The 25,142-nt window shown below is 36.4% G+C and overlaps 1 protein-coding gene across 5 annotated transcripts in view; it reads right to left on the minus strand.

The window, feature by feature from the left end:
* ZNF638 (zinc finger protein 638) overlaps nt 1-25,142 on the minus strand; it is a 95,872-nt gene that overhangs the window by 54,558 nt on the left and 16,172 nt on the right. For 4 of the 5 annotated variants that reach the window (XM_044925783.2, XM_044925784.2, XM_044925782.2 and 1 more), the window contains exons 3-8: nt 22,556-22,617; nt 15,399-15,437; nt 14,380-14,672; nt 13,002-13,279; nt 11,604-11,750; nt 10,564-10,686 (exon numbers count right to left, since the gene is read on the minus strand). In XM_044925783.2, coding sequence (XP_044781718.2) covers nt 10,564-10,686; nt 11,604-11,750; nt 13,002-13,279; nt 14,380-14,672; nt 15,399-15,437; nt 22,556-22,617 — 942 coding nt within the window. The remainder of the gene's footprint in view (nt 1-10,563; nt 10,687-11,603; nt 11,751-13,001; nt 13,280-14,379; nt 14,673-15,398; nt 15,438-22,555; nt 22,618-25,142) is intronic. The other variant, XM_044925785.2, reaches the window with a different exon arrangement.

The following is a 25,142-nucleotide window of genomic DNA, read 5'->3' on the forward strand; positions in this document are numbered from 1 at the left end:
CTCAGCAACAAAAGAAGAAACCACAGTGAGAAGCCCACACACAACAAAGACCCAGCACAGCCAAAAATAAATTAATTTTTAAAAACAAAGAGGGGATATACACTATCATGTGTAAAATTAAAAAAAAAAATAAAAGAGTGACAGACTGGATTAAAAAATAAAAGCCTACCATATTCTGCCTACAAGAGATCCACCTTAAGGCAAAGGACACATACAGATTGAAAGTGAAGGCATGGAAAAAGATATCTCATGCAAAAATAAAGAAAGTGGGACTTGCAATACTCATATCAGACAAAACAGATTTTAAAGCAAAGGCTACAAAATAAAGGACACTATATAATGATAAAAGGATCAATACAAGAGGAAGATTTTACACTCATCAACAAATATGCACATAATTTAAGAGCACCCAAATACATAAATAACTAACAGATATGAAGGGAGAAATCAGCAGGAAGACAATAGTAGGAGACTAACACCCAACTCACATCAGTGGAGAGATTTTCCAGACAGAGAATCAAAATGCAACAGAAGTCCCAAATGTTACAACAGAAAAGTAAGACTTAATAGATATTTTCAGGACACTGCATCCAAAAAAACCCCACAGAATATACATATTTTTCAAGTGCACACACATTTTCTAGGATTGACCACATGTCCTGGGGCACAAAACTAACACTAACCTAAACAAATTTAAGGGTACAGATATTATTTCAAGCATTTTCTCCGATCACAATGTCATGAAAGGAGAAGTCAACCACAGGAAATAAGAAAAAAAAAAAGATTACATGGAGATTAAATAACATGCTACTAAAAAAAAAAAAAGGTTCAATAAGGAAATTAAAAAGTACTTGAGACAAACAACAACACAATCATAGAATATCTATATGAAGTGAAGCCGCTCAGTCGTGTCCGACTCTTTGGGACCCCATGGACTGTAGCCCACCAGGTTCCTCCATCCGTGGGATTTTCCAGGCAAGAGTACTGCAGTAGGTTGCCACTTCCTTCTCCAGGGGATCTTCCCGACCCAGGGATCAAACCCGGGTCTCCCACATTGTAGGCAGACGCTTTACTGTCTGAGCTACCAGGGAAGCCCTATGCAATCCAGCAAAAGCAGTTCTTAAGAGACCAGTTCATAGTGATAACAGGTCTTCATCAAAAACAAGAAAAATATCCCAAGTAAAAAAGCCTAATCTACTACACAAAAGAATTAAAAAAAACAAACAAACAAAAAAACAACCTAAAGTCAGAAGAAGGAAGGAAATAAAGATGGGGGTGGGGGAGAAATAAAATAGAGATTAAGAATAGGGAAAAAAAAGTCAACAAAATCAAGAGCTGGTTCTTTGAAAGGGTAAACAAAACTGAACTTCCAATACAAAAAGCCCAGGACCAGAGGGCATTATAGGCAAATTCTCTCAAAGAAGAATATAAAAGACTGAAGGAGAGAGAACAGTCTCAAAGACATTCTATAAAGCCACCATCACTCTAATACCAAAACCAGAGGAAGAAACCACCAAAAAAGAAAATTACAGGTCAGTATCATTGATGCATATGTAACACGACCAAGTGGGATTCATCCCAGGTTGACAAGTATGGTTCAACATACACAAATCAACATAACACATCACAGTAACAAGTCAAAAACCACATGATCATTTCAACAGATGCAGAAAAAGCATTCAATATCCATTCAAGATAAAAACTCCTATCACGTAACAAATAAAAAGGATCCAAATTGGAAGGGAGGAGGTACAATTGTTACTATATGCAGGTGACATGATACATATATAAAAAGCCCTAAGAACTACACATAAAAACGAACAGATCTAATAAATGAATTCAGCAAAGTAGTAGGATACAAGATTAACATTCAGAAATTGGTTGCATTCCCTTCACAGGAACAATGAAATATCCGAAAGAGAATGTCCTTTAAAATCTTGCCAAAAGATACCTGGCAGAAACAAACACAATACTGTAAAGCAACTATCCTCCAATTAAAAATAAATAAACCGAAAAAAAAAAAAAAAAAAAAAGAAACCTTCCACGAGAAAAAAAGTTTCACCAAAAAAATTTAAAAACCTAGGAATAAACTTGACCAAGGAAGTGAAAAACTTACATGCTGAGAGTTATAAAATATTAAGAAATAAAAGAAGATTCAAAGAAACAGAAAAATAGGCCATGCTCTTGAATTGAAATAACACTGTTAAAATGGAAATACTATCCAGAAAAACCTACAGATTTAATGTGATCCCTATCAAATTACGCCCTCATGACATTTTTTCACAGAAGTAAAATAATCCAAAAATTTATGTGGAACCATAGACCCACAATTGCCAGAGCAATTGTCAGGGGGGGAAAAAAAAAGAAAAGCAGGAAGCATAACTCTCCCAGACTTCAGACAATACTACAAAGCTACAGTAAACAAAAAACAGTTTGCACCTGGTACAAAAACAGACATGCAAATGACTGGAACAATATAGAGAGCCCAGAAATAAACCTATACATCTATGGTCAATTAATCTTCAATGAACGAAGCAAGAATAAACAATGGGAAAAAGACAGTCACTTCAGCAAGTGGTGCTGGGAAAGTTGGACAGCTGCATGTAAATAAACGAAGTTAGAACATACCCTTTCACAACACACAGACATGAACTCAAAATGGCTTAAAGACTTAAAACATATTTTGGCGTTTTTGTAAGGTGAGTTCATATCCTTCTGCACTGCCACCTTCAGTGTCTAGTTTTATTTATTTAACACTATAAAACTCCTAAAATAGAGCATAGCAAAACATTCTGATACAAATGGTACCAACGTGTTTCTTAGCTTAGTCTCCCAAGGCAATAGATATAAAAAGAAAAAAAAAACACACACACACACACAAATTGGAGCTAATAAAACTTACAAGCTTTTGCATAGCAAAGAAAACTATAAGAAAAACCCAACAACAACAAAAAATGAAGACAAGATATGGAGTGGGAGAAAATTTCTATAAATGATAGGACCAACAAGTACTTATCTCCAAAATACACAAATAGTTTATATAATTCAAGAACAAAAAAACAAACAACCCATCAAAAAATGGGCAAAAGATCTTAATAGTTAATTCTCCACCTCAACAGATATTTTTCCAAAGATATACAGATAGTCAGTAAGCACATGAAAAGAAGCTCAACCTCACTATTACAGAAATGCATATCAAAACTACAATGAGGTACAATCTCACAGCAGCCAGAATGATCATCATTAAAAAGTCTATAAATAACAAATGCTGGAAAGGATGTGGAGAAGAGAAACCTCCTGCACTGCTGATGGGAATGTAAGCTGGTACAGCTACAATGCAAAACAAAAAGAAGGTTCCTCAGAAAACTAAGAATAGAATTACCATATAACCCAGCAATCTTGGGAATACATCCAGGCAAAACTGTAATTCAAAAAGACACATGAATGCCTATGTTCATAGCAGCACTATTCACAAGAACTAAAACACAAAAACAACCTAAATTCCCACCAACAGATAAATGGACAAAGATATGGTATAAATACAACGGAATACTACTCAGTCATAAAAATGAAATGCCAAGTGCAGCAACGTGGATGCAACTATAGACATTATCACACTAAGTGAAGTTAAGTCAGAAAGAGAAAAACAATTATCACATGATATCACATAGGTGGAATCTAAAATATGGCACAAATGAACCTATCTGTAAAATGGAAAGACTTTTAGACACAGAGAACAGAACTGGGGTTGACAAGGTAGAGGGGGGAGGGAGAGGGATGGCCTGGGAGTATGGGGTTGGTAGATGCAAATTATCACATTTAGAATGGATAAACAATAAGGTCCTAACGTACATCACAGAGAATACAATATCTTGTGATAAACCATAATGGAAAAGAATATAAGAGAATAAATGAGTCACTCTTCCAGCAACACAAGAGAACAACACAAGATCTTGACGACCCAGATAATCATGATGGTGTGATCACTCATCTAGAGTCAGACATTCTGGAATGTGAAGTCAAGTGGGCCTTAGAAAGCATCACTACGAACAAAGCTAGTGGAGGTGATGGAATTCCAGTTGAGCTATTTCAAATCCTGAAAGACGATGCTGTGAAAAGTGCTGCACTCAATATGCCAGCAAATTTGGAAAACTCAGCAGTGGCCATGAGACTAGAAAAGGTCAGTTTTCATTCCAATCCCAAAGAAAGGCAATGCCAAAGAATGCTCAAACTACCGCACAATTGCACTCATCTCACACGCTAGTAAAGTAATGCTCAAAATTCTCCAAGCCAGGCTTCAGCAATATGTGAACCGTGAACTTCCAGATGTTCAAGCTGGTTTTAGAAAAGGCAGAGGAACCAGAGATCAAATTGCCAACATCCGCTGGATCATCAAAAAAGCAACAGAGTTCCAGAAAAACATTTACTTTGCTTTATTGACTATGCCAAAGCCTATGACTGTGTGGATCACAACAAACTGTGGACAATTCTTCAGAAGATGGAAATACCGGACCACCTGACCTGCCTCTTGAGAAACCTGTATGCAGGTCAGGAAGCAACAGTTAGAACTGGACATGGAACAACAGACTGGTTCCAAATAGGAAAAGGAGTACGTCAAGGCTGTATACTGTCACCCTGCTTATTTAACTTACATGCAGAGTACATCATGAGAAACGCTGGGCTGGAAGAAGCACAAGCTGGAATCAAGATTACCGGGAGAAATATCAATAACCTCAGATATGCAGATGACACCACCCTTATGGCAGAAAGTGAAGAGGAACTAAAAAGCCTCTTGATGAAAGTGAAAGAGGAGAGTGAAAAAGTTGGCTTAAAGCTCAACGTTCAGAAAACGAAGATCATGGCATCTGGTCCCACCACTTCATGGCAAATAGATGAGGAAACAATGGAAACAGTGACAGACTTTATTTTGGGGGGCTCCAAAATCACTGCAGGTGGTGACTGCAGCCATGAAATTAAAAGATGCTTGTTCCTTGGAAGAACAGTTATGACCAACCTAGACAGCATATTAAAAAGCAGCGACATTACTTTGCCAACAAAGGTCCGTCTAGTCAAAGCTATGGTTTTTCCAGTGGTCATGTATGGATGTGAAAGTTGGACTATAAAGCTAAGCAGTGAAGAATTGATGCTTTTGAACTGCGGTATTAGAGAAGACTCTTGAGAGTCCCTTGAACTGCAGGGAGATCCAACCAGTCCATCCTAAAGGAAATCAGTCCTGATTATTCATTGGAAGGACTGATGCTGAAACTGAAACTCCAATACTTTGGCCACCTGATGCAAAGAGCTGACTCATTTGAAAAGACCCTGATGCTCGGAAAGATTAAAGGCAGGAGGAGAAGGGGATGACAGAGGATGAGATGGCTGGATGGCATCACGGACTCAATGGACGTAGTTTGAGTAAACTCTGGAAGTTGGTGATGGACAGAGAGGCCTGGCGTGCTGCCATCCATGGTGTCGGACAAGACTGAGAGACTGAACTGAGTCACTTTGTGTACAGCAGAGACTGGTATAACACTGTAAATACATTATGCTTCAATTAAAAAAAACTGAAAAAGATAAATTAAAGTCAATACTGTAGTTGGTGGAGCAGAGGGTATGAACTCACCTCCTTAGGAAAACACTGAACTCACAGCTAACTGCTGAAGAACCAGTGACCAAAAAAAAAAACTGGAACCTACCAGAGAAAAACTGCCGTACGTCCAAAGACAGAGAAGCCACAATGAGATGGCAGGAGGGGTGCAATCATGTTAAAATCAAATCCCATACTCACCAGGTGGGCAACTCACAAAACGGGAAAACAATTAAACCACAGAAGTTATCCCACAAGATTGGAAGTTCTGAGCCCCATGTCAGGCTGCCAAGTCTGGAGTCTGGTAACAGGAGAAGCAGTCCCTAGAGAATTGGGTTTTGAAGGCCAGCAGGATTTGACTGTAGGAATTCCACAAGGCTGGAGGAAGCAGAAACTCCACTCTTGGAAAGGAGCAGACAAGTCTTGTGTGCACCAGGACTCAGGGGAAAAAAGCAGGACCCCGTAGAGACTGGTCAGACCCACCTGCCTACTAAAGGAAGATCTTGCAAAGGCAGGGATGGCTGTAGCTCACTGCAGAAACAAAGATTCTGGCAGCAGCAATTCTATAAAGTACTCATTGGTATGAGTCCTTCTAGAGGCCCGCATTAGTCCCACCAAACAGCCTATAAACTTCAGTGGTGGGTCACCTCAAAGCCAAACAGCCAACAGGACAGGAACACACCCCACCCATGAGCAGACTTAAGTCTCCCTGAGCATGGCCCTGCCCAAGAGAGGGACAAAACACAGCTCAGTGTACAGCAGGGGAGGAACCAGCCCCTCTCATCAGAAAGCCTGCACAAGTCGCTTAAGACGGCCTCATACACCAGAGAGCAACAGAAGAAGCAAGAACTACAATCTTGTAGCCTACGAAATGGAAACCAGTCACAGAAAGTTAGACAAAATGAGAGAAGAGTCATATGTCATAGAAGGAAACATGAAACCCCAGAAGAATAATTAAGTGAAGTAGAGATGGCCAACCTACTACCGGAAAAAGAATTCACAATAATGACAGTGAAGATGAAGATGAAACATGATATCAGAAAAAGAATGGAGGCACAGATCAGGAAGATGCAAGAAGATACAGAAGAACTAAAGAACAGACAGAGATAAAAAAAAAATACAATAATTGCAGAGAAACATACACTGGAAGGAATCAATAGTGGAGTAAGAGAGGCAGATAATGGATAAGTGACCTGGAAGGCAAAATGGTCGCAATCACTGCCATGGAAAAGAATAAAAAAGAATGAAAAGAAATGAAGACAGTCTAAGAGAACTCTGGGACAACGTTAAACACACCAACATTCACATTATAGGGGTACCAAATGGAGAAGGGAGAAAGGACCTGAGAAAATACTAGTGTAATAGCTGAAAAATTCCCTAACATGGGAAAGGAAAAAGTCATCCATCCAAGTCCACATAGAGTCCCAGGAAGCAGAGTTCCAAGCAGGATAAACCCAAGGAGGAACATGGTGAGACACACAGTAATCAAACTGAGAAAAACTAAAGACAAAGAAAAAAAATATTCAAAGAAGCAAGGGAAAAGCAAATTACAAATAAGGGAACACCCATAAGATTATCAGCTGATTTCTCAGCATAAACTCTGCGGGCCACAAGGGAATGGCACAATTATATTTAGAGTGATGAAAGGGAGGCACCTACAACTAAGAATACTCTACCCAGCAAAGCTCTCCTTCAGATTCGATGGAGAAATCAGAAGCTTTATAGACAAGCAAAAGCTAAGACGTTCATTTCTCATGCTAGCAAGGTTATGCTCAAAATTCGAGGTAGGCTTTATCAGTACCTAAACTGCAAACTTCCAGACGTACAAGCTGGGATTAGAAAAGGCAGAGGTTCGATGCACGATACTGGATGCTTGGGGCTGGTGCACTGGGACGACCCAGAGGGATGGTATGGGGAGGGAGGAGGGAGGAGGGTTTAGGATGGGGAACACATGTATACCTGTGGCGGATTCATTTTGATATTTGGCAAAACTAATACAATTATGTAAAGTTTAAAAGTAAAATAAAATTAAAAAAAAAAAAAAAAAAAGAAAAGGCAGAGGATCCAGAGATCAAATCGTCAACACTCACTGGATCATGGAAAAAACAGGGAGTTCCAGAAAAACTTCTAATTCTGCTTCACTGACTATACTAAAGCCTTTGACTAAGTGGATCACAACCAACTGTGGAAAATTCTTAATGAGATGGGAGTACCAGACCACCTCATCTGTCTCCTGAGAAACCTGTATGCAGGTCAAGAAGCAACAGTTAGAACTAGACATGGAACAACAGTTTAGTTCCAAGTTGGGAAAGGAGTATGACAAGGCTGTATATTGCCATTCTGCTTACTTAACTTATATGTAGAGTACATGATGTGAAATGCTGGGCTGGATGAATTACAAGCTAGAACCAAGACTGCTGGCAGAAATATCAACAAACTCAGAAATATAGATGATACACCACTCTTAATGGCAGAAAGTAAAGTGGAACTAAAGAGCCTCTTGATGAGGGTGAAAGAGGGGAGTGAAAAAGCTGGCTTGAAACTCAACATTCAAAAAACTAAGATCAAGCATTTGGTCCCATCACTTCATGGCAAATAGATGGGGAAACAATGGAAATAGTGATAGATCTTATTTTCTTGGGCTGCAAAATCACTGCAGTGACTGTAGCCATGAAATTAAAAGACTCTTGCTCCTTGAGAGGAAAGCTATGACAAACCTAGGCAGTGTATTAAAAAGCAGACATCACTTTGCCAACAAAGGTATGTATTGTCAAAGCTAGGGTTTTTCCAGTAGTCGTATATGGATGTGAAAGTTGAATCATAAAGAAAGCTGAGCACTGAAGAATTGATGCTTTTGAATCGTGCTGGAGAAGATTCTTGAGAGTCCCTTGGACAGCAAGATCAAATCAGTCAATTCTAAAGGAAATCAATCCTGAATATTCAATGGAAGGATAGGTACTAAGCTGAAGTTCCAATACTTTCGTCACCTAATGCAAAGAGCCAACTCAACTGGAAAAGACCCTGATGCTGGGAAATACTGAAGGGGAAAGGAAAAGAGGGCAGCAGAGGATGAGATGATTAGATATCATCACCAACTCAATGGACATGAATTTGAGCAAACTCCAGGAGACAGTGAAAGACAGGGAAGCCTGGCATGCTTCTGAACTTAGCAACTGAACAACAACAACAACAACAAAAGCTAAGATAATTTAGCACCAGCAGACCAGCTTGCAACAAACACTAAAGCAACTTCGCTAAACAGGAAAGAGACCAGCAACTTAAAATACCTTATACATACACAGAAAACCTTGTGGGAATAGCAAATCCAGAAACTACAATAGATAAACACATTTAAAAAAAGCAACTCAAACACAACATTAAAGATGATCATCAAAACTAGATACCATTTTTTACATACTGGATTTTAAAACTGCAAATAATAAAATGTCATTTTTAATGGAGAGACACCTGTACTCACATAAATTATCAGACTGTGAATTGTTACAGCTATTTAACAGGTGATCCAACATTTCTTATTACAGTATATCCTAGTACCCAGCAGGTCCACTATAGCCATCACCTCAAAATGTGTAATAAAGGCCTATGAAAGCCATATACAAGAAAGTTACCTGAAGTCCTGTTTATAGTAATGAAAAACTAAAAATAACCTAAAAAGCAATCCACAAGGGAACTGATAAAATAATCATGGTATCTTCATACCAAGTAATGCCACACAGAACTTTGAAAGAATGAGGAAAATGTGTAAGTCTTAACATGGTTTGATCTCCAAATAAGTGACTGAAACATGCAAGGGGCTTGCAGGATGTAGTCAAGGTTGTGGTTTGGACCTAGCCAGAGATTTCATAAATGTTTGCTAATTCTGTTACATATTTTCCCCTACTCTATTGCTTACCATTTAATTGTTTACAGTGTGGCAAGCAATTTGCCATTTGGCAAGCAATCCAGTAGGGGAAAATACCAATGTAACAGAATTAGCAAACATCTATGAAACCCATGGGGACTGCAGCCATGAAATTAAAAGACGCTTACTCCTTGGAAGGAAAGTTATGACCAACCTAGATAGCATATTCAGAAGCAGAGACATGACTTTGCCAACAAAGGTTCGTCTAGTCAAGGCTATGGTTTTTCCTGTGGTCATGTATGGATGTGAGAGTTGGACTGTGAAGAAGGCTGAGCGCCAAAGAATTGATGCTTTTGAAGTGTGGTGTTGGAGAAGACTCTTGAGAGTCCCTTGGACTGCAAGGAGATCCAACCAGTCCATCCTAAAGGAGATCAGTCCTGGGATTTCTTTGGAAGGAATGATACTAAAGCTGAAACTCCAGTACTTTGGCCACCTCATGCGAAGAGTTGACTCATTGGAAAAGACTCTGATGCTGGGAGGGATTGGGGGCAGGAGGAGAAGGGGACAACAGAGGATGAGATGGCTGGATGGCATCACTGACTCGATGGACGTGAGTCTGAGTGAACTCCGGGAGTTGGTGATGGACAGGGAGGCCTGACGTGCTGCCAATTCATGGGGTCGCAAAGACACGACTGAGCAACTGAACTGAACTGAACTGATGAAACCCATATGGGACTTCCCAGGTGCTGCTAGTGGTAAAGAATCCACCTGCCGATGCAGGAGACATGAGACGTGGGTTCGATCCTGGGTGGGCAAGATCCCCTAGAGGAGGGCATGGTTACCCACTCCAGTATTCTTGTCTGGAGAGTTCCATGGACAGAGGAGCCCACTGGGCTATAGTCCATGGGGTCATAAAGAGTCAGACACGAATAAGCAACTAACACACACACATACACAGACACACGCATACACGAAGTTCAGTTCAGTGTATGTGAATTTATACACAGTCTATGGAGTTAACATTTTAAGTTTTATGCACTTCTCTGTATATAACATACTTCAAAAAAATTAAACTAAACAACAATGAACTGCGTAAGAACTAAATTCAGTTTACCTGTGACTTTTTCTTTCCTGGAACACATACTTTCACACTTTTCCCTTTTATCAGAAGAGGTGTTGTTTCAATGTACTCCATGACTGCAGTAATTGCTTCTTTAAATTCCATTTCCAAGTAAGCCTAAAATGAAACATATTATACTTTAAGTCAAAAATCTACCTTAAAATTCTCTGACTTAATACTTCCTTGTGGAATATAAAACTGAAATTACCTCAAGTCCTGTTGATTTTACCTCCTTTCACTTTTTCACTTTTACCTCTTGGCTAAAGTATAATCTGATCTTTAGGATGTTTTCACACACAAAATGGACATTTAACCTAATGGAATTTCTATACCATTACCAAGATAAGGAGGAAGCAGTCCATGGCAAGATCATAAGAGAGTAAGAAACAGGAAGGCAGGGCTCACTGAACAATAGGAAAGAAGGCAGGATCTAGTCTAGCTGCTGTTAAATTTGAACTTTTTAAGGTTTCTTGCAACAAAGAAAATTATACCAACTATGTTCCCTTGTTTTACCTCCTAATTTCATGTTCTGTTTACTCCAGGGTTTGTAGAGTTTATAGAACTTTACTATGTAAGTTACAGAAATACAATTCAAATGTAAAAAATACTGTACAAACAAAATCTTTTTTTTTAACATCACCTCACTGAAGTGCTAAAGCAATGAATGGCAAACTATGGCCTGTCATCTGTTTTTTTGTAAATAAGTTTTTTTGAACACAGCCATGAGTATTCATTTATATATCATCTATGACTGTGAAGTACTACAACAGAGTTGTATAGCAGAGCAAAATAGTTGAAATCCTATGACATGCAACACCTAAAATATTATCTGGCCCTTCAAAGAAAAGTGTGCTCGTCTAAAACAACAGTGTGCTGTTGTAAAGGATATAAAGCAGTATCTAGGAACCCTGTTCATTCAATTCCAAACATTTACATAACTCAAGTAACAGTTGTATATGGAGTAAAAGCTGAAAGATCTGACAAGTCTGTATAAAACAAAATTATGACTTTTTAGAATAGACTAAATAACTCACTTCCTTTCTGTATGGAACAATCAGGACATCATTAACCTTTCCAAACGGTTGAAATATTTTTCTAATTTCTTCTTCAGTACAGCCATCTTCTGGTAATTCAGATATCAGAAGAACAGGACCATAATGTGAAGACTGATCCTTCCGAAGCTATTTTTGAGATGAATGAAAATTAAACCAAATTAAGTGACAAAGTATAGTTACAATAATTCCCAATATAATTTTTCTACCATTTATCCTAGTACATTAAGCAATCTTTTTTTATTAAAATATTGTATTTTCTGCTCATAAATATAAATAATTCTTATACTTTCTGCTTATACAAATATTTCAGAACATTTAAAAACTTTTTGAAATACTAAGAAAAGCAGGAAGAAATGTTTTATATTTTATCACTCAAACCCAACAGCAGGCAGTTTATAGGCAACCAATCACAGATGCTCTCTTCTGTACAGAGAAGCATTTCGTAACAAACAAGACCTATGAAGTAGTTCAAAACTAGTAAAGAGTACTTTTCTATACAAAATTGGATGGCACATCATCAGTAAAGCTGAAGTTACAGCTTTATTTAGTCTGTTGTAATAATTTAAAAAATATCTAGATAGGCATAGTATTTTAATAGATTCATATATACAATTTGAATATACTTTATTATTTACCACCTATGTTAAAAATTGACTCAAAAAAACTTTTAAAGTTCCACTACTGCCATCTAGAAATCTAGAAACAAAATGAATGTTACAGAACCAGTTAGCCTTTTCAAAATTAATTCCCTATACTCAATATTTCTTCAAAATTCTGTAATATCAGGTTGATTACTATAAGTTAATCTTGTTAAATATAAGCTCTATGGGGGCAAGGAACTGTAATTACTTAAAGTTAAGACAATGCTAAGAGAAATATATACCTAAATACTTGAAGATCTGTTAATATTATAAAATACACCTATTAGTACCCAGAAAACAGACTAGTATTCTACACTGGGCAACAAAGTAGCTTCTGAACTATACTATAAAAAAACATAAAACAGATTAAAAATGATTCTCAGCAGATAGTCACTCATAGATTACTAACAAAGATTACAAAAACTCATTAATACTACTGATTACGTCCATTTCCCCAATCAGAGAGCAAAACTTGTAACATGGATCAGTGTGGTCAGCCAAAAACACCAAACCATCAAAATGTTCTCACTTTTGATATTTGTAATCTATAAGACTTTAATTATTGGACCTTTCCTGTATTCAAAACAGAAATCAATAAAAAATATTTCATATCAAAATAAATCACAATTTCCTCAGAAATATGAAAATTAAAAATTCTGAACAACTTTGTTTTCTCTTTGTCATATTAACAAGTGTACGTACACACTTCTACTTCCACTAACAAAGAAGTACTGACCTTACGTTGCAGAGAAACAGTTTTATCAGCCATCTGTTTACTTTCTGATGGGGTATCATCTTCAAGATTCTTTGATTTGTAACGAGTACAATGTCCTCCTATATTTGAATCACTCTTTGCAGAACTTGTAGATTTAACTGATGTCTTTGCTCCACTGCCAGTTTTAAGTTTTTGTGCTGGTGAGTGTCCTTTATCAACTGCTTCAGGATGCTTCTGTTTACTGAATTCTGACTCATGCCCAGATCGTTGTATTACATCTTCTAATGCTTTTTTTCTATCTATTAAAAGTACACAAATACTATTTCAATTGAAAAGAACTTTATAAAAAAATAATATAACCTCTCAACTGCCCAAATATTTAACACACTGAGTCACTGTTAGGCCAAACAGGTGGCAAATACATACAAAAAAATTATTAATCTTTAAATTCTTTACTCAAAAGGTATTCACATGAAGATCCTTTATTCAGTGAGCTTCTCTTATACCAGAGATCCTCAAACTTTTGATTTCAGTATCCCTTTACATTAGTAAAAACTGAGGACTCCAAAGAGCATTTGTATTCAATTTATCAATATTTACCACAGAAGAAACTAATATAGAATTTTTAAAATATTATTTAATAATAAAACTCCTATGTTAACATAAACAATATATTTTTATAAAAAACTTTACTTCAAAACAAAAATTATTTAGATGAGTATTATTTTCCTGAACACTTAAATGTTGGGCTTAAAAGAAGACATCTGAATTCTCTAATCAGAGAATTCTGCATCCAATGTGCTGCATACACTATTTTGGCTACCATATTTTATTTCAGAGATAAGTAGTTGAAAAAGGAAAAAAATCTCAGACCTCTGAAAAGAGTTCAGAAAAAAAATTATGTAAAAAATACTTCTGGAAAGGTCACTAAACCAACATTAAGACACACGTTGAAAATTTGAACAATTTTAAAATGTTTTAAATTAATTCATGGAAGACAAGTCTATAATCAATTACTAAGGCAAACTAAAATATCTGTATATTCCCGGTTTTTTTAAGTTTGATGTTGGGTGTGTAGATACACTCTCCCACATTTCTTGTGATACATAATAAAGGGAAGAAGAACGAAAGAGGTGGTAATGTGAGTCAAATTTCACACAGAAATTCTAAAATTTAATAAATTACAACATTTAATTTCTTAAAAACCTTAGAAGTTTCAAAAAGAGCTGAGCCAAATATCTCAAAATGTCAACATTTAAAAAAAATCTTGAGAAGAGTAAGTAAGTCACATTTCAAGCTTAATGCAAATACGGAAATAAAAAGAAAATCAAATGAACAAAAAAAAAACTAGAATGGTTTAGTCAAAATAAGTACTTATTATTCACAAACATAAGTGTACCTGATGATCTCTCTGATCTCCTTGATGTCCTTTCAGGGCTAACTGATCGAAAGCATTTTGGACTACCTCTAAATGGATTTCTCATTCGATACGGTGAACGGGATCTGGATCTGTATCTGGGAATAAAACGATGGCAAATTCTTGGACTTCGGCTTCTTGGTCTATACATACAACGTACGGGGCTTCGAGATCGACGAAATCTGTGACTTGAGCTTGATCTCCTAGAATGCCTCGGACTGGGGGAATGAGATCGTCTTCTTGGAGTTTCATTTTCTTTTCTATTGCCTTCATTTCTACAAAGTGCAAGAAAAAAACCACAAGATTCATCAATTTTCTATAAATTTAAATTTATATCAATGACAGATTTACCTTCTTAAAATCAAGCTATTAATATTAACAATGCCAAACTCTAATACCATGTATTTATGTAAAGCAAAAACCTGCTTGTTATGATGCTGTTAGGTTTTGTAAATGAATAAGGATCAAAGCAGATGATCACCTGACTGCTTACATTCCTGTTTTGTTTACTCACAAATAAATATCACCAATTTCTTGCATTTTTCCTATATCACTACTATATCCAATTATGTTTTGAAAGTATTAAGTTATATAAAGAATTTAGGAAATAACAAATGTTTCTCAACAATTTTCCCATGAAGATTACGCCTTCCACAAATATTTGACTCCTATACTTGTATTTATACCCACTGAATAGGGAAACTCCATTCTCAGCCTTCAAGCCATTTATAATCTAAGATCCCACAAACATAAAATAAGAATAAAAGTATAAAGTATTTTCAGAAAAGACTAAAAAAGAAAAGTTCACAGATGGGAGCTATTACAGGTAAACTGGGGTAACTAAAGATTTCTAGAGATGGTTGCATTTCCCTACTGTTTAAAAATAAAAATGGTAAAAATGAGCTTCTATTCAAAACAGTGCCTTAAAAAAAAAAAAAAAGTGTTTACTTTTAAAGGAAAATCAAATTTCAATAATACCACTATTAAAAAAAAATAACTACCTTCTTGATGGGAGGATCTCAGGATTCCAATCAGGATACCTATTTTGAGAATAAACAATATTAATGAACAGTTAAGATTATAAGGCTCAATCTTTCCCTGCAATATATAGAGAATACTGTTCAAAACAAATGTTAAGGGAATTCCCTCGCAGTCCAATGGTTAGGACTTCATGCTTTCACTGCTAAGGGCACAGGTTCAATCTCTAGCTGGGGAACTAAGTTCCCACAAGCCATGTGGTGCAGCAAAAAAAAAATAAAAAAATCTTAAAAAATTGGAAAAAAAAATTTTTTATTAAAAATTGTTTTTTTATTAAAAAATTTTAAAACATTTTAAAAAGTTAAGTGATTTATTAGTATATTAAAATACGAATGTTTTCTTCAAAGTAAAATATTTTGTGTCTAGTTCAATAAATAGTCAGTTTCAGGCAACTCAGAAAAAAGAAACACATTCCCCGTACTTTAAACACCTTGACATTTATTTAGGTAAAACAGGAAGTACACATAAAACGGTTAAGAGGTATAGAAGAGCTATAAAACACCAGCTTAGGTAAGCGTTAAAGACAGTTCACTCAACTTTGCAGAACTCTAGAGGACACCATTCTACAGAATGAGACATGAATGCTGCCCCTTATATTGTACCAAGTGTTCCTCAGAGAGGATCTCAGGGGACAATTCAAAGAAAAGGTTGCTTTTCAGGTAGCCCTTTAAAAAGGGTTATCAAGAGGGATGGATCAGGTTAGGTTTCATACTGTGGCAATACGTAAAAGGAGGATTACAGGCAAACGTGTTCTATATTCCAGGAACCAGTGTGGCCGCAGCATGGACATGACAAAAAGGAATTATGAGGCAGAAAACCTGGCAAGACAGCTCAGAGACAAACTCTGAAGGTCCTTGAAGTCATGTTAAGGAGGTTGAACCTAAGTAAAAGACAATGGAGAACAATAAACATTTCTGAAGTGAAGGGAACATAGGAGTTTGCAAAACAACTGGAAATAAATGTCTAGATTAGAGAAAAAGATGAGTGTTGAGATATTTAGAAATCAGACATCAACTACAGCACTAAGAGTTAATGAGATAGAGAATGGAGTTACTGGGAAAAAAGAGGGTTGAGGACAGAATCTTATGTACATTAACACTTAAGAGTAAAGCAATTGGTTCTTTCAAACCAATGAAAGAAATTAAGGGGTAAACACAGAAAGAAAAAGTAGGAGGAGAAGTAACACCACAGAAGTCCAAGAAAAAGACATCTTCACCTTCAACTATTCCAGAGAATCCGGACTCTACATGTTAATGGGAAATGATGATTAAATTATTAAATCGTGGATGTACAAAAATACAATTTCAGTAGCCAAGAGGAGAGCTACATAAGGAAATGCAGGCAGCAAGCCACCTGACAAGAAAATAAAGTGAGGTCAAAAACTAACTAAAGGTAAAGCAGTTTTTATTTGTTGACATTTGTCTCAGATATTGTTGGCAGGTTAACTCAAAAGCAGTTCTCACCATGTGCCAAATAGAGTCTATGTACCATAACCAGAGAGGCCTGGGAGCCACAACAAAGACCTAGCACAGTCAAAAATAAACAAAAACGCCAATTCTCAACTGCCTTTTCCCAGGTCTGCCTCCATAACAAAGGCTAAAAAAAGCTAAATCTGCTTTCCCAGTCTCTTTAGAAGAGAGCCAGTGATAGGTTCAAACCAATGACATATAGGTACAAAACCACCGGCAGACTTCTGAGAACATTTCTGCATCATCCTTCCTGCTTTGAGAGCAGACATGAAGGCTGGAGCATCTTATAACTATCAATGTGACAAACTGAGAAGACAAAAAACTTAACTTCAATCCAGTGTATCTATCACTCAGCATCAACAACTGTCAACCATGAACAATTTTTTACATCTACTACTACAATTTTTCTCTGGGATGGTTTTGGTTGCTGTCTCCTGTACAGTGTTACAAACCTCCATCCATAGATCTTCAGGCACTCTGTCTATCAGATCTAATCTCTTTAACCTACTTGTTACCTCCACTATGGGTGTACATATATGTATGTTATATATATATGTATGTATGTATAAGGGATTATGACTTTCACATCATCTTCTTTTAGGATTTTATATAGCTCAGCTGGAATTCCATCACCTCCACTAGCTTTACTGGTAGTAATGCTACCTACGGCCCACTTAACTTCACACTGCACAATGTCTGGGTATAGGTGAGGGACCACACCATCATGGGTTATTCAGGTCATCAAGATCTTTTTTGTATAGTTTTTCTGTGTATTCTTGCCATCTCGTCTTCATCTCTTCTGCTTCTGTTAGGTCCTTACCATTTCTGTCCTTTATCGTGCCCATCCTTCCACGAACATGAAATGTTCCCTTGATATCTCCAATTTTCTTGAAGAGATCTCTCGTCTTTCCCGTTCTAGTTATTTCCTCTATTTCTGTGCATTGTTCATTTAAGAAGGCCTTATCTTTCCTTGCTATTCTCTGGAACTCTGCATTCAGTTGGGTATATCTTTCCCTTTTTCCCTTGCCTTTCACTTTTCTTCTTTCCTCAGCTATTTGTAAAACTTCCTCAGACAACCACTATGCCTCCTTGCATTTCTTTTTCTTTGGGATGGTTTTGGTCACTGCCACTTGAATGGTGTTACAAACTTCTGTCCATAGTTCTTCAGGCACTCTACCAGAACTAATCCCTTGAATCTATTTGTCACCTCTACTATATAATCATGACATCTGATTTAGGTCATACCTGGATGGCCTAGTGGTTTTCCCTACTTTCTTCAATTTAAGTCTGAATTTTGCAATAAAGAGCTTATGACCTGAGCCACAGTCATCTCCAGGTCTTGTTTTTGCTGACTGTATAGAGCCTCTCCATCTTTGGGTGCAAAGAACATAATCAATCTGATTTTGGTCACCACCACCATCTGGTGGTGTCCACATGTAGAGTCCATCTCTTGGGTTGCTGGAAAGGGTATTTGCTATGATCAGTGCATTCTACTTGACAAAACTCTGTTAGCCTTTGCCCTACTTCATTTTGTACTCCAAGGCCAAACTTGCCTGTTATTTTGGTATCTCCTGACTTCGTATTTTTGCATTCCAATCCCCTATGATGAAAAGAACATCCTTTTTTTTGGGTATTAATTCTGGAAGATATCGTTAACTCTTCAAAGAACAGGTCAACTTCAGCTTCTTCGGCATCAGTGTTTGGGGCAAGACTTCGATTACCCTGATGTTGAATGATTTGCCTTGGAAACAAACTAAGATCATTCTGTTGTTTTTGAGATTACACCCAAGTACTGCATTTTGCTGGAGGAGGAAATAGCAACCCACTCTGGCAATGGCAACCCACTCCAGTACTCTTGCCTGGAAAATCCCATGGATGGAGGAGCCTGGTAGGCTTCAGTCCGTAGGGTCACGAAGAGTCCGACATGACTGAGCGACTTCACTTTTACTTTCCACTTTCATGCACTGGAGAAGGAAATGGCAACCCACTCCAGTGTTCTTGCCTGGAGAATCCCAGGGACGGGAGAGCCTGGTGGGCTGCCATCTATGGGGTCACAAGAGAGTCAGACACGACTGAAGTGACTTAGCAGTAGCAGTAGCCAGTACTCTTGCCAGGATAATCCCATGGACAAGGAGCCTGGCAGGCTACAGTTCATGGGGCCACAAAGAGTCAGACATGATTGAGTACAACAATCTGAAAGTCAGTTACTTAATACAAGTAAGCCTTAGCTTTCTCTTACATGCGATCCTGGAAATACAGCTTGTTGCCAACACAGAGAAATTATTAAATTTCCAGAGCTTTCCAATTCAAGAGGGGGTAATAATATTTCAGATGTGAAATGATGTTTTAGATCTAAGTTAACCACTAGACTACATGTTCTTATATCTGCTGCCTGTATGTTACCTAACCAGTTTTTTAAAATGTTTCAGAAACATAATACATGACAATATAATACAATGGCTAAGAACAAGGACCTAAGTAAACGACATCATCTATATCCCAATGTGATACGTAAGTATATATATTACCTATAAAGTTTTTGTGACAAAAATGTTCAACCTGAATTTAATGAAGAGGAAAAAACCAGAAAGGTGCAGAATGTGGAACAGTCTACAAGACAAGACATTTCAAAAGTCAACTGTTGTGAAAATAGCCTCAAAAAAAGTGTGGGGAGTGGGAGAGGCAAGGATAGTTATAAATGGCATTTTGGGAAAAATGGGAAAATTTGAATTTGGTCTGTGTATTAGAAGGTATTATGAAATCATTGTTAATCATGTGTTATACTGTAGTTATAACAGATAACCACTGTAGAAAAAATTTCCTTATTCTTATGGAGGGGAGCCTTGGAGAACGGCATGTATACATACATATGGCGGAGTTCTTTCCCTGTTCACCTGAAACTATCACAACATTGTTCATTAATCAGCTACACCTCAATATAAAATAAAAACTTTAAAAATTTTTTTCCTTTTTCTTAAGAGGTAGATGTTGAATTAAGGAGTGAAGTGTTACAATGACTGCAATGTATTTTCAACTAGTTTTTAAAAACTGTAACTAATATTAAAAATGTGCATATAAAGTATAATAAAATAGACACATCAAATGTTAACAATTGGTTAATAAAGAGGAAGACTATGTTTATTATCCCTTCAAATTTGTTGCACCTTAGAAACTTTTCAGAATCAAGTATTGAGGGGAAAAAAGTTTTAACAAAGAGCCATGAGTTAGATATTAGTTGTGCCAATTATTTGCTGTGTGACAGCTGGGAAGCTGCCTCTCACTGGTAAAATCACAAACAATCATTACATGTATCTCTCACATAATATTTCAGTTAATATTATGAAATATTATTATTTCACAGGGTTGAAATATGATCTCACAGAGTTGCTTTGAAGATTACAGACACTGTGTAAAGCACTTAGAAGAATGTCCAGCACACAAGCATATAGCTCTTTATTATGTTAATCATTATTTTTAATACTAAAGATAATGCACTATCTTTTCTCAAGTTAATCAATTTTACTTCTGTGTCATAACCCAGAAAGATTCAATAAGACGAAGAGAGAGAAGAGATAATAAACCTTTAAGAAAAGAAATTGAAACCTAAATATATATCAGTACGGGCTTCCTAGGTGGCTCAGTAGTTAAAAAAAAAAAAAAAAAATCCACCTGCCAATGCAGGAGTTGCAGGAGACACAGGTTGGATCCCTGGGTTGCAAAGATCCCCTGGAGGAGGAAATGGCAACCCACTCCAGTATTCTTGCCTGGAGAATCCCATGGTGAGAGAAGCCTGGCAGGCTACAGTTCCTGATGTCACAAAGAGTCAAACACAACTGAGCACTCACACGTACATCAGTAAAGAAATGACTCAATAGATTTAAGTACAGAAGCACAATGCAGCTTATAAAAAAAGAATGAAATAGCATATGTTTTGTCTTGCAAAGATCCAAAGCATCTAATCAAATCTAATGCATTTGTTAATTTTTAAGCAGTAGAGAGAAAGCCATGAAAAAATTATTCAAGAGTACCTGAAAAAGGTAAAAATGTAAAACAGAACAATAAAGTACCAGGCACGGAAACTACCTGCTTTAAAATTAGGGTCCTATGTACATGAAAAAAAGGCTTATCTACACAAAAAGCTTTCAGTAGGCATAAATGCCATTTGACGTAAAAAATTAATGGCAGTGCATGTAGCTAGACTCCTGTAACTAGCATTTAATGCCTACTGACAGCAACTAATTCCCTCACATCTAAATCCCCTAGCTTCATAAAAATGAGACATCCCACTGGGTTTCTGTGGGAAAATTTGTGACTTTAGGAGAGATTTTCCATTTACAGTGGCAGTATGGTCCAACTCAAGGAACAAATTATCTTTATATGACAACCAATGTCTTTGTGCACAGATCTATACAGGTAAGCAACTCTCTCTCTATTCTCAGTCTATATGATTCAGGTAGGGCTTCTATCACACTCTACATCAGGAGTAGGCACATGACACCAACTGAGTCATAGTACCCTATTCCTACAACCACTGTAACTGGTTTAGAGATGGACAACTAACCCACAGTGGTCCAAAAGACTCAAATCAAAGACTTCCACAGGATTTATGAGAAAAGAAGTGCTTTTATTTATTTTTAACTCCAGGAATGCTAGATATTCAGATCACTTAAGTCTAGAACTAAGGGGGTCACTTTGCTTTGTGGAGAAGTGTCCTCATGAGGACAAAGCAGAAAGGAACAGACAAGAAATGAAAGTATTACCGACACTTTGATTTTTGAGCACCTAATCCAGCTGTTCCTGAAACTAGAAACACTCAAGCTTCCTAGTTAAATGAACTTATAAATTTCCCTACTTCAAAAAACTAGTCCAAGAAAGGTTTATCATGTATGATTAGGAGAGTCATGAATGATCTCAAAAAAATTGTGGTGACATTTTCATAAAGAACAATGTGAAAAACCAAAACAGCTGTCACAAATTCATTTGCTCAAGAACATGTTACCATCATCAGTATAATGACCAGGAATTTGACACACAACTGAATCAGCATGTTTAACGATATTAGGGGAACACAATTTTATGTTAACTCCAAGACGACACAAGAGAAAATCACACTTTTTACCTTCATAGTTGCCCTGTCTTAAAGAAGGAAAAGGTGAAAGAACTGAAGAACCAATGGTTAGGAAGCACCATATCTAGCTTGTTCATTTCCTACTTAAGGGTTTTTTTCTGAAAACAGGTTCTAAATCAAGAGAGATTTAGACCCGAAATTAAATACTAGTGTTTGGTTTGAGTGGTTTTTAGTTAGTTATTCTTTGAGGAAAGGGTAGGAAGGAGGAGAAGGAAGTATAGGAGAAGGGAAGGCTTTGTATTCTGAAGCAGATAAACTATTCCAAGGAAGGCAAGGCAGCAGGAACGAACCAATTATATTAAATTTACCTACTGGGAAGGAGTCAGAAAAAAGGATTGTATTTAATTCTCTTTTAGAAAAAGTTTAAATATATTTGTATAAAATTAGTATTTCAAATAGGCAATAGCTTTCTAAAAATATTTTTCTCCAAAGTACCACACTAAAGGTGTCAAACAATCATACCTGAAACATTTAACTGTTCTGTAAATTTGCCACCTATAAGAATGAAAAAAATTGTTCTTACTGTTGACGTAACTGTCGGCAACTCTCAATATGAGTAGATGTATTTTGATGCTGAATCCAATCCTATTGTAAAAGGAGAAAAGTGCACAAATTAGAACATTCCTCATTTGACTAATTACATTAGGCTTTTTAACATGACACAGCATCCTTTGTTTTTTCAAAAATTAAACAAACCTAGTTATAAATACCATATGGCTACTCAATAAAAATTTCACAAACATAAATAAAAGGACTCTAAATAAAAGCACTTAGTATCAACTCATTGATGCCATTTTAAAACATTTTAGCTATAGAAAACATTTTAAAAATACTACCCATAGATACTTATTTTGAAGTCAAACATACATTTAAACTTGGAGAAAATAATAGCATGGATCAGAAATAACTCATCTCAAATATTAAAAAAAAAAAACACACACTACAGAGAGTATCAAGAACTCTATAAATAGAATGGTATTTGAAATGGCATCTCCAAAATATAGTCTTGATGCCTTACAACTCTAAACTTCAAGCTAACAACATTAACAACAAAAAATCCTACCTCTCAGGCCAATACCATTCCAAACAAGGTACTCACTATATACTGACAAAGGATAAGATTAGTAAAAATATGAAAAAATGCTGCTGATCAAAACATTTATTTTCAGGATATAGTGGAAAGCAGTATCATTTCAAAGACATAATATGCCTTACATATAGAGCTTTACAATGAACAAAATGCTTTCTCATTTAACTTCACTCACAAGCTGCCCTAAAATTATATTTTGTACCCATAAAAAGCTCCTGGAAGACACATCTGATTTTTTTTTTTTTAAGGCACTACAATTTTCAAAGAGCGAGTCCCCCAAGTGAAACAATTAGTTAAAAGCAAAGTGTGAGTAACGTTTTATTGTGTCTCCAATATTTGGACAGGTAGAAAACTTACTGAACAGTTCCTTCCGTATTTTAAAATGTTCCTTGAGGAAAATGTTATTCATTTCCATTTCAAAAACATTTTAGTCTGTCATTGCCAAAGACTAGAACTATCCAGTTAAAAACCACAGTTGACACTAATTTTGGAATCTGCCTTGTCAAGAACTATCTGAAAATAAGTGCATGCTACTTGCAATACTCAGCAGCAGGTTATGACAAACCCTCAAGTATTTCATTAAGCCATGGAACTGACTGTGGATTACAAAAAATAAAGTCTGCATATCCTGCTCAGGCAAATAGGAAGCTAGAAGACACTGGCAGTTAGGAGTCTTTAGTACTGCTAAACCCGTATCTTTGATAGTAACTAGTTATTGTTTACATTAGACACACTGACAGGTATCAAATTGGGCATGATTTAATCGGACCACAAAGTGTTTTATTTGAATAAGTTGCCAACATATAAAAATCCAGACTTTTCAGCTTTTCTTGAAAAAACATGAAGATAGAATACTAGATATGCATTTGACATAGCAACTATCAGCTAATGCTGACAGCTAAAAGTTATTTAAGGCATACTCTGTCCAGTTCTACACACACACACACATCCACTTTACTGACATTACTCACTTTTAGGTTCAGTAAATATATCTACACCACCCCAATTTCTACTCTCCAATAAGACAAGGGTCCAAAAGCAGGACTCCTCTCCAGAGAGAGTAATAATTACCTACTAGGCAGAAGATGCAGCAAGGACTGCAGACTTGAGTGGACCCAGAATCCAACTTTGAAAATACCTACCCATATCACTCTCTTATCTACCAACTACTTAAAAAAACCATTTATGTCAGTATTTTTTGAACTGAATTATTTTAGTCAGAAAGACATGGCTTTAAACCAAGGATAGACTTCTAAACCAACTGTGACAGTCAAAAAGACATAACTTCTAAACTAAACATGACTTCTCTAATGTCTGAAACTCAATTTAGAAAAAAAAAAAAAATTTCTCATTTTTCTTGTCTTTTTCAGACTGTAGTTTTGACTCAGGGGTAGGTAACATCGTTGGCTGTTACTTAGCAAGAAAAATTTGCAGTTGGTAATTTATATTTATTGGTTACACATTTATAATGTCAAATACATGCACACTTACAGGGCAGCAAAATATATCACAGAAACAAGAGAGGTAGGTTATACTACCTAAGTCCATGTTCACAAATCCCTATCATTTGTCATCTAGTAGAGAAGAATTCATTAGTTAGGTCCATTGTGCTGTTCCGGCTGTTAAAAGGTATCTGTTCATTTAAAAAGGCAATCAATTTCTATGAACTCTAATAATCATTAAATGATTTCTTTTAATGTTTAATGTCTTTTTATCACATTACAGGCTTCCCTGGTGGCTCAGATGGTAAAGAATCTGTCTGCAGTGCAGGAGACTCAGGTCTGATCCCTGGGTCAGGAAGATTTTTATTTTTATTGTACTTTTATCATATTAATCCATACTGTCACCAACACACACTTGAATAACTAGGGAAGCCTCAAATTAGGCGTCCTACCCTCTCTCTCTTCATTCCTATTCATCTTGCACACATCAGTCAGATTTATCTTCCTGAAATGTATTTTTTAATGTGTCATTTCACGTATCAAAGAATCTTAATTAGCTTAATGCCTCTCATTTCACA

The sequence above is a fragment of the Bubalus bubalis genome, chromosome 12 (genome assembly GCF_019923935.1).
Source record: "Bubalus bubalis isolate 160015118507 breed Murrah chromosome 12, NDDB_SH_1, whole genome shotgun sequence".
NCBI lineage: Eukaryota > Metazoa > Chordata > Mammalia > Artiodactyla > Bovidae > Bubalus > Bubalus bubalis.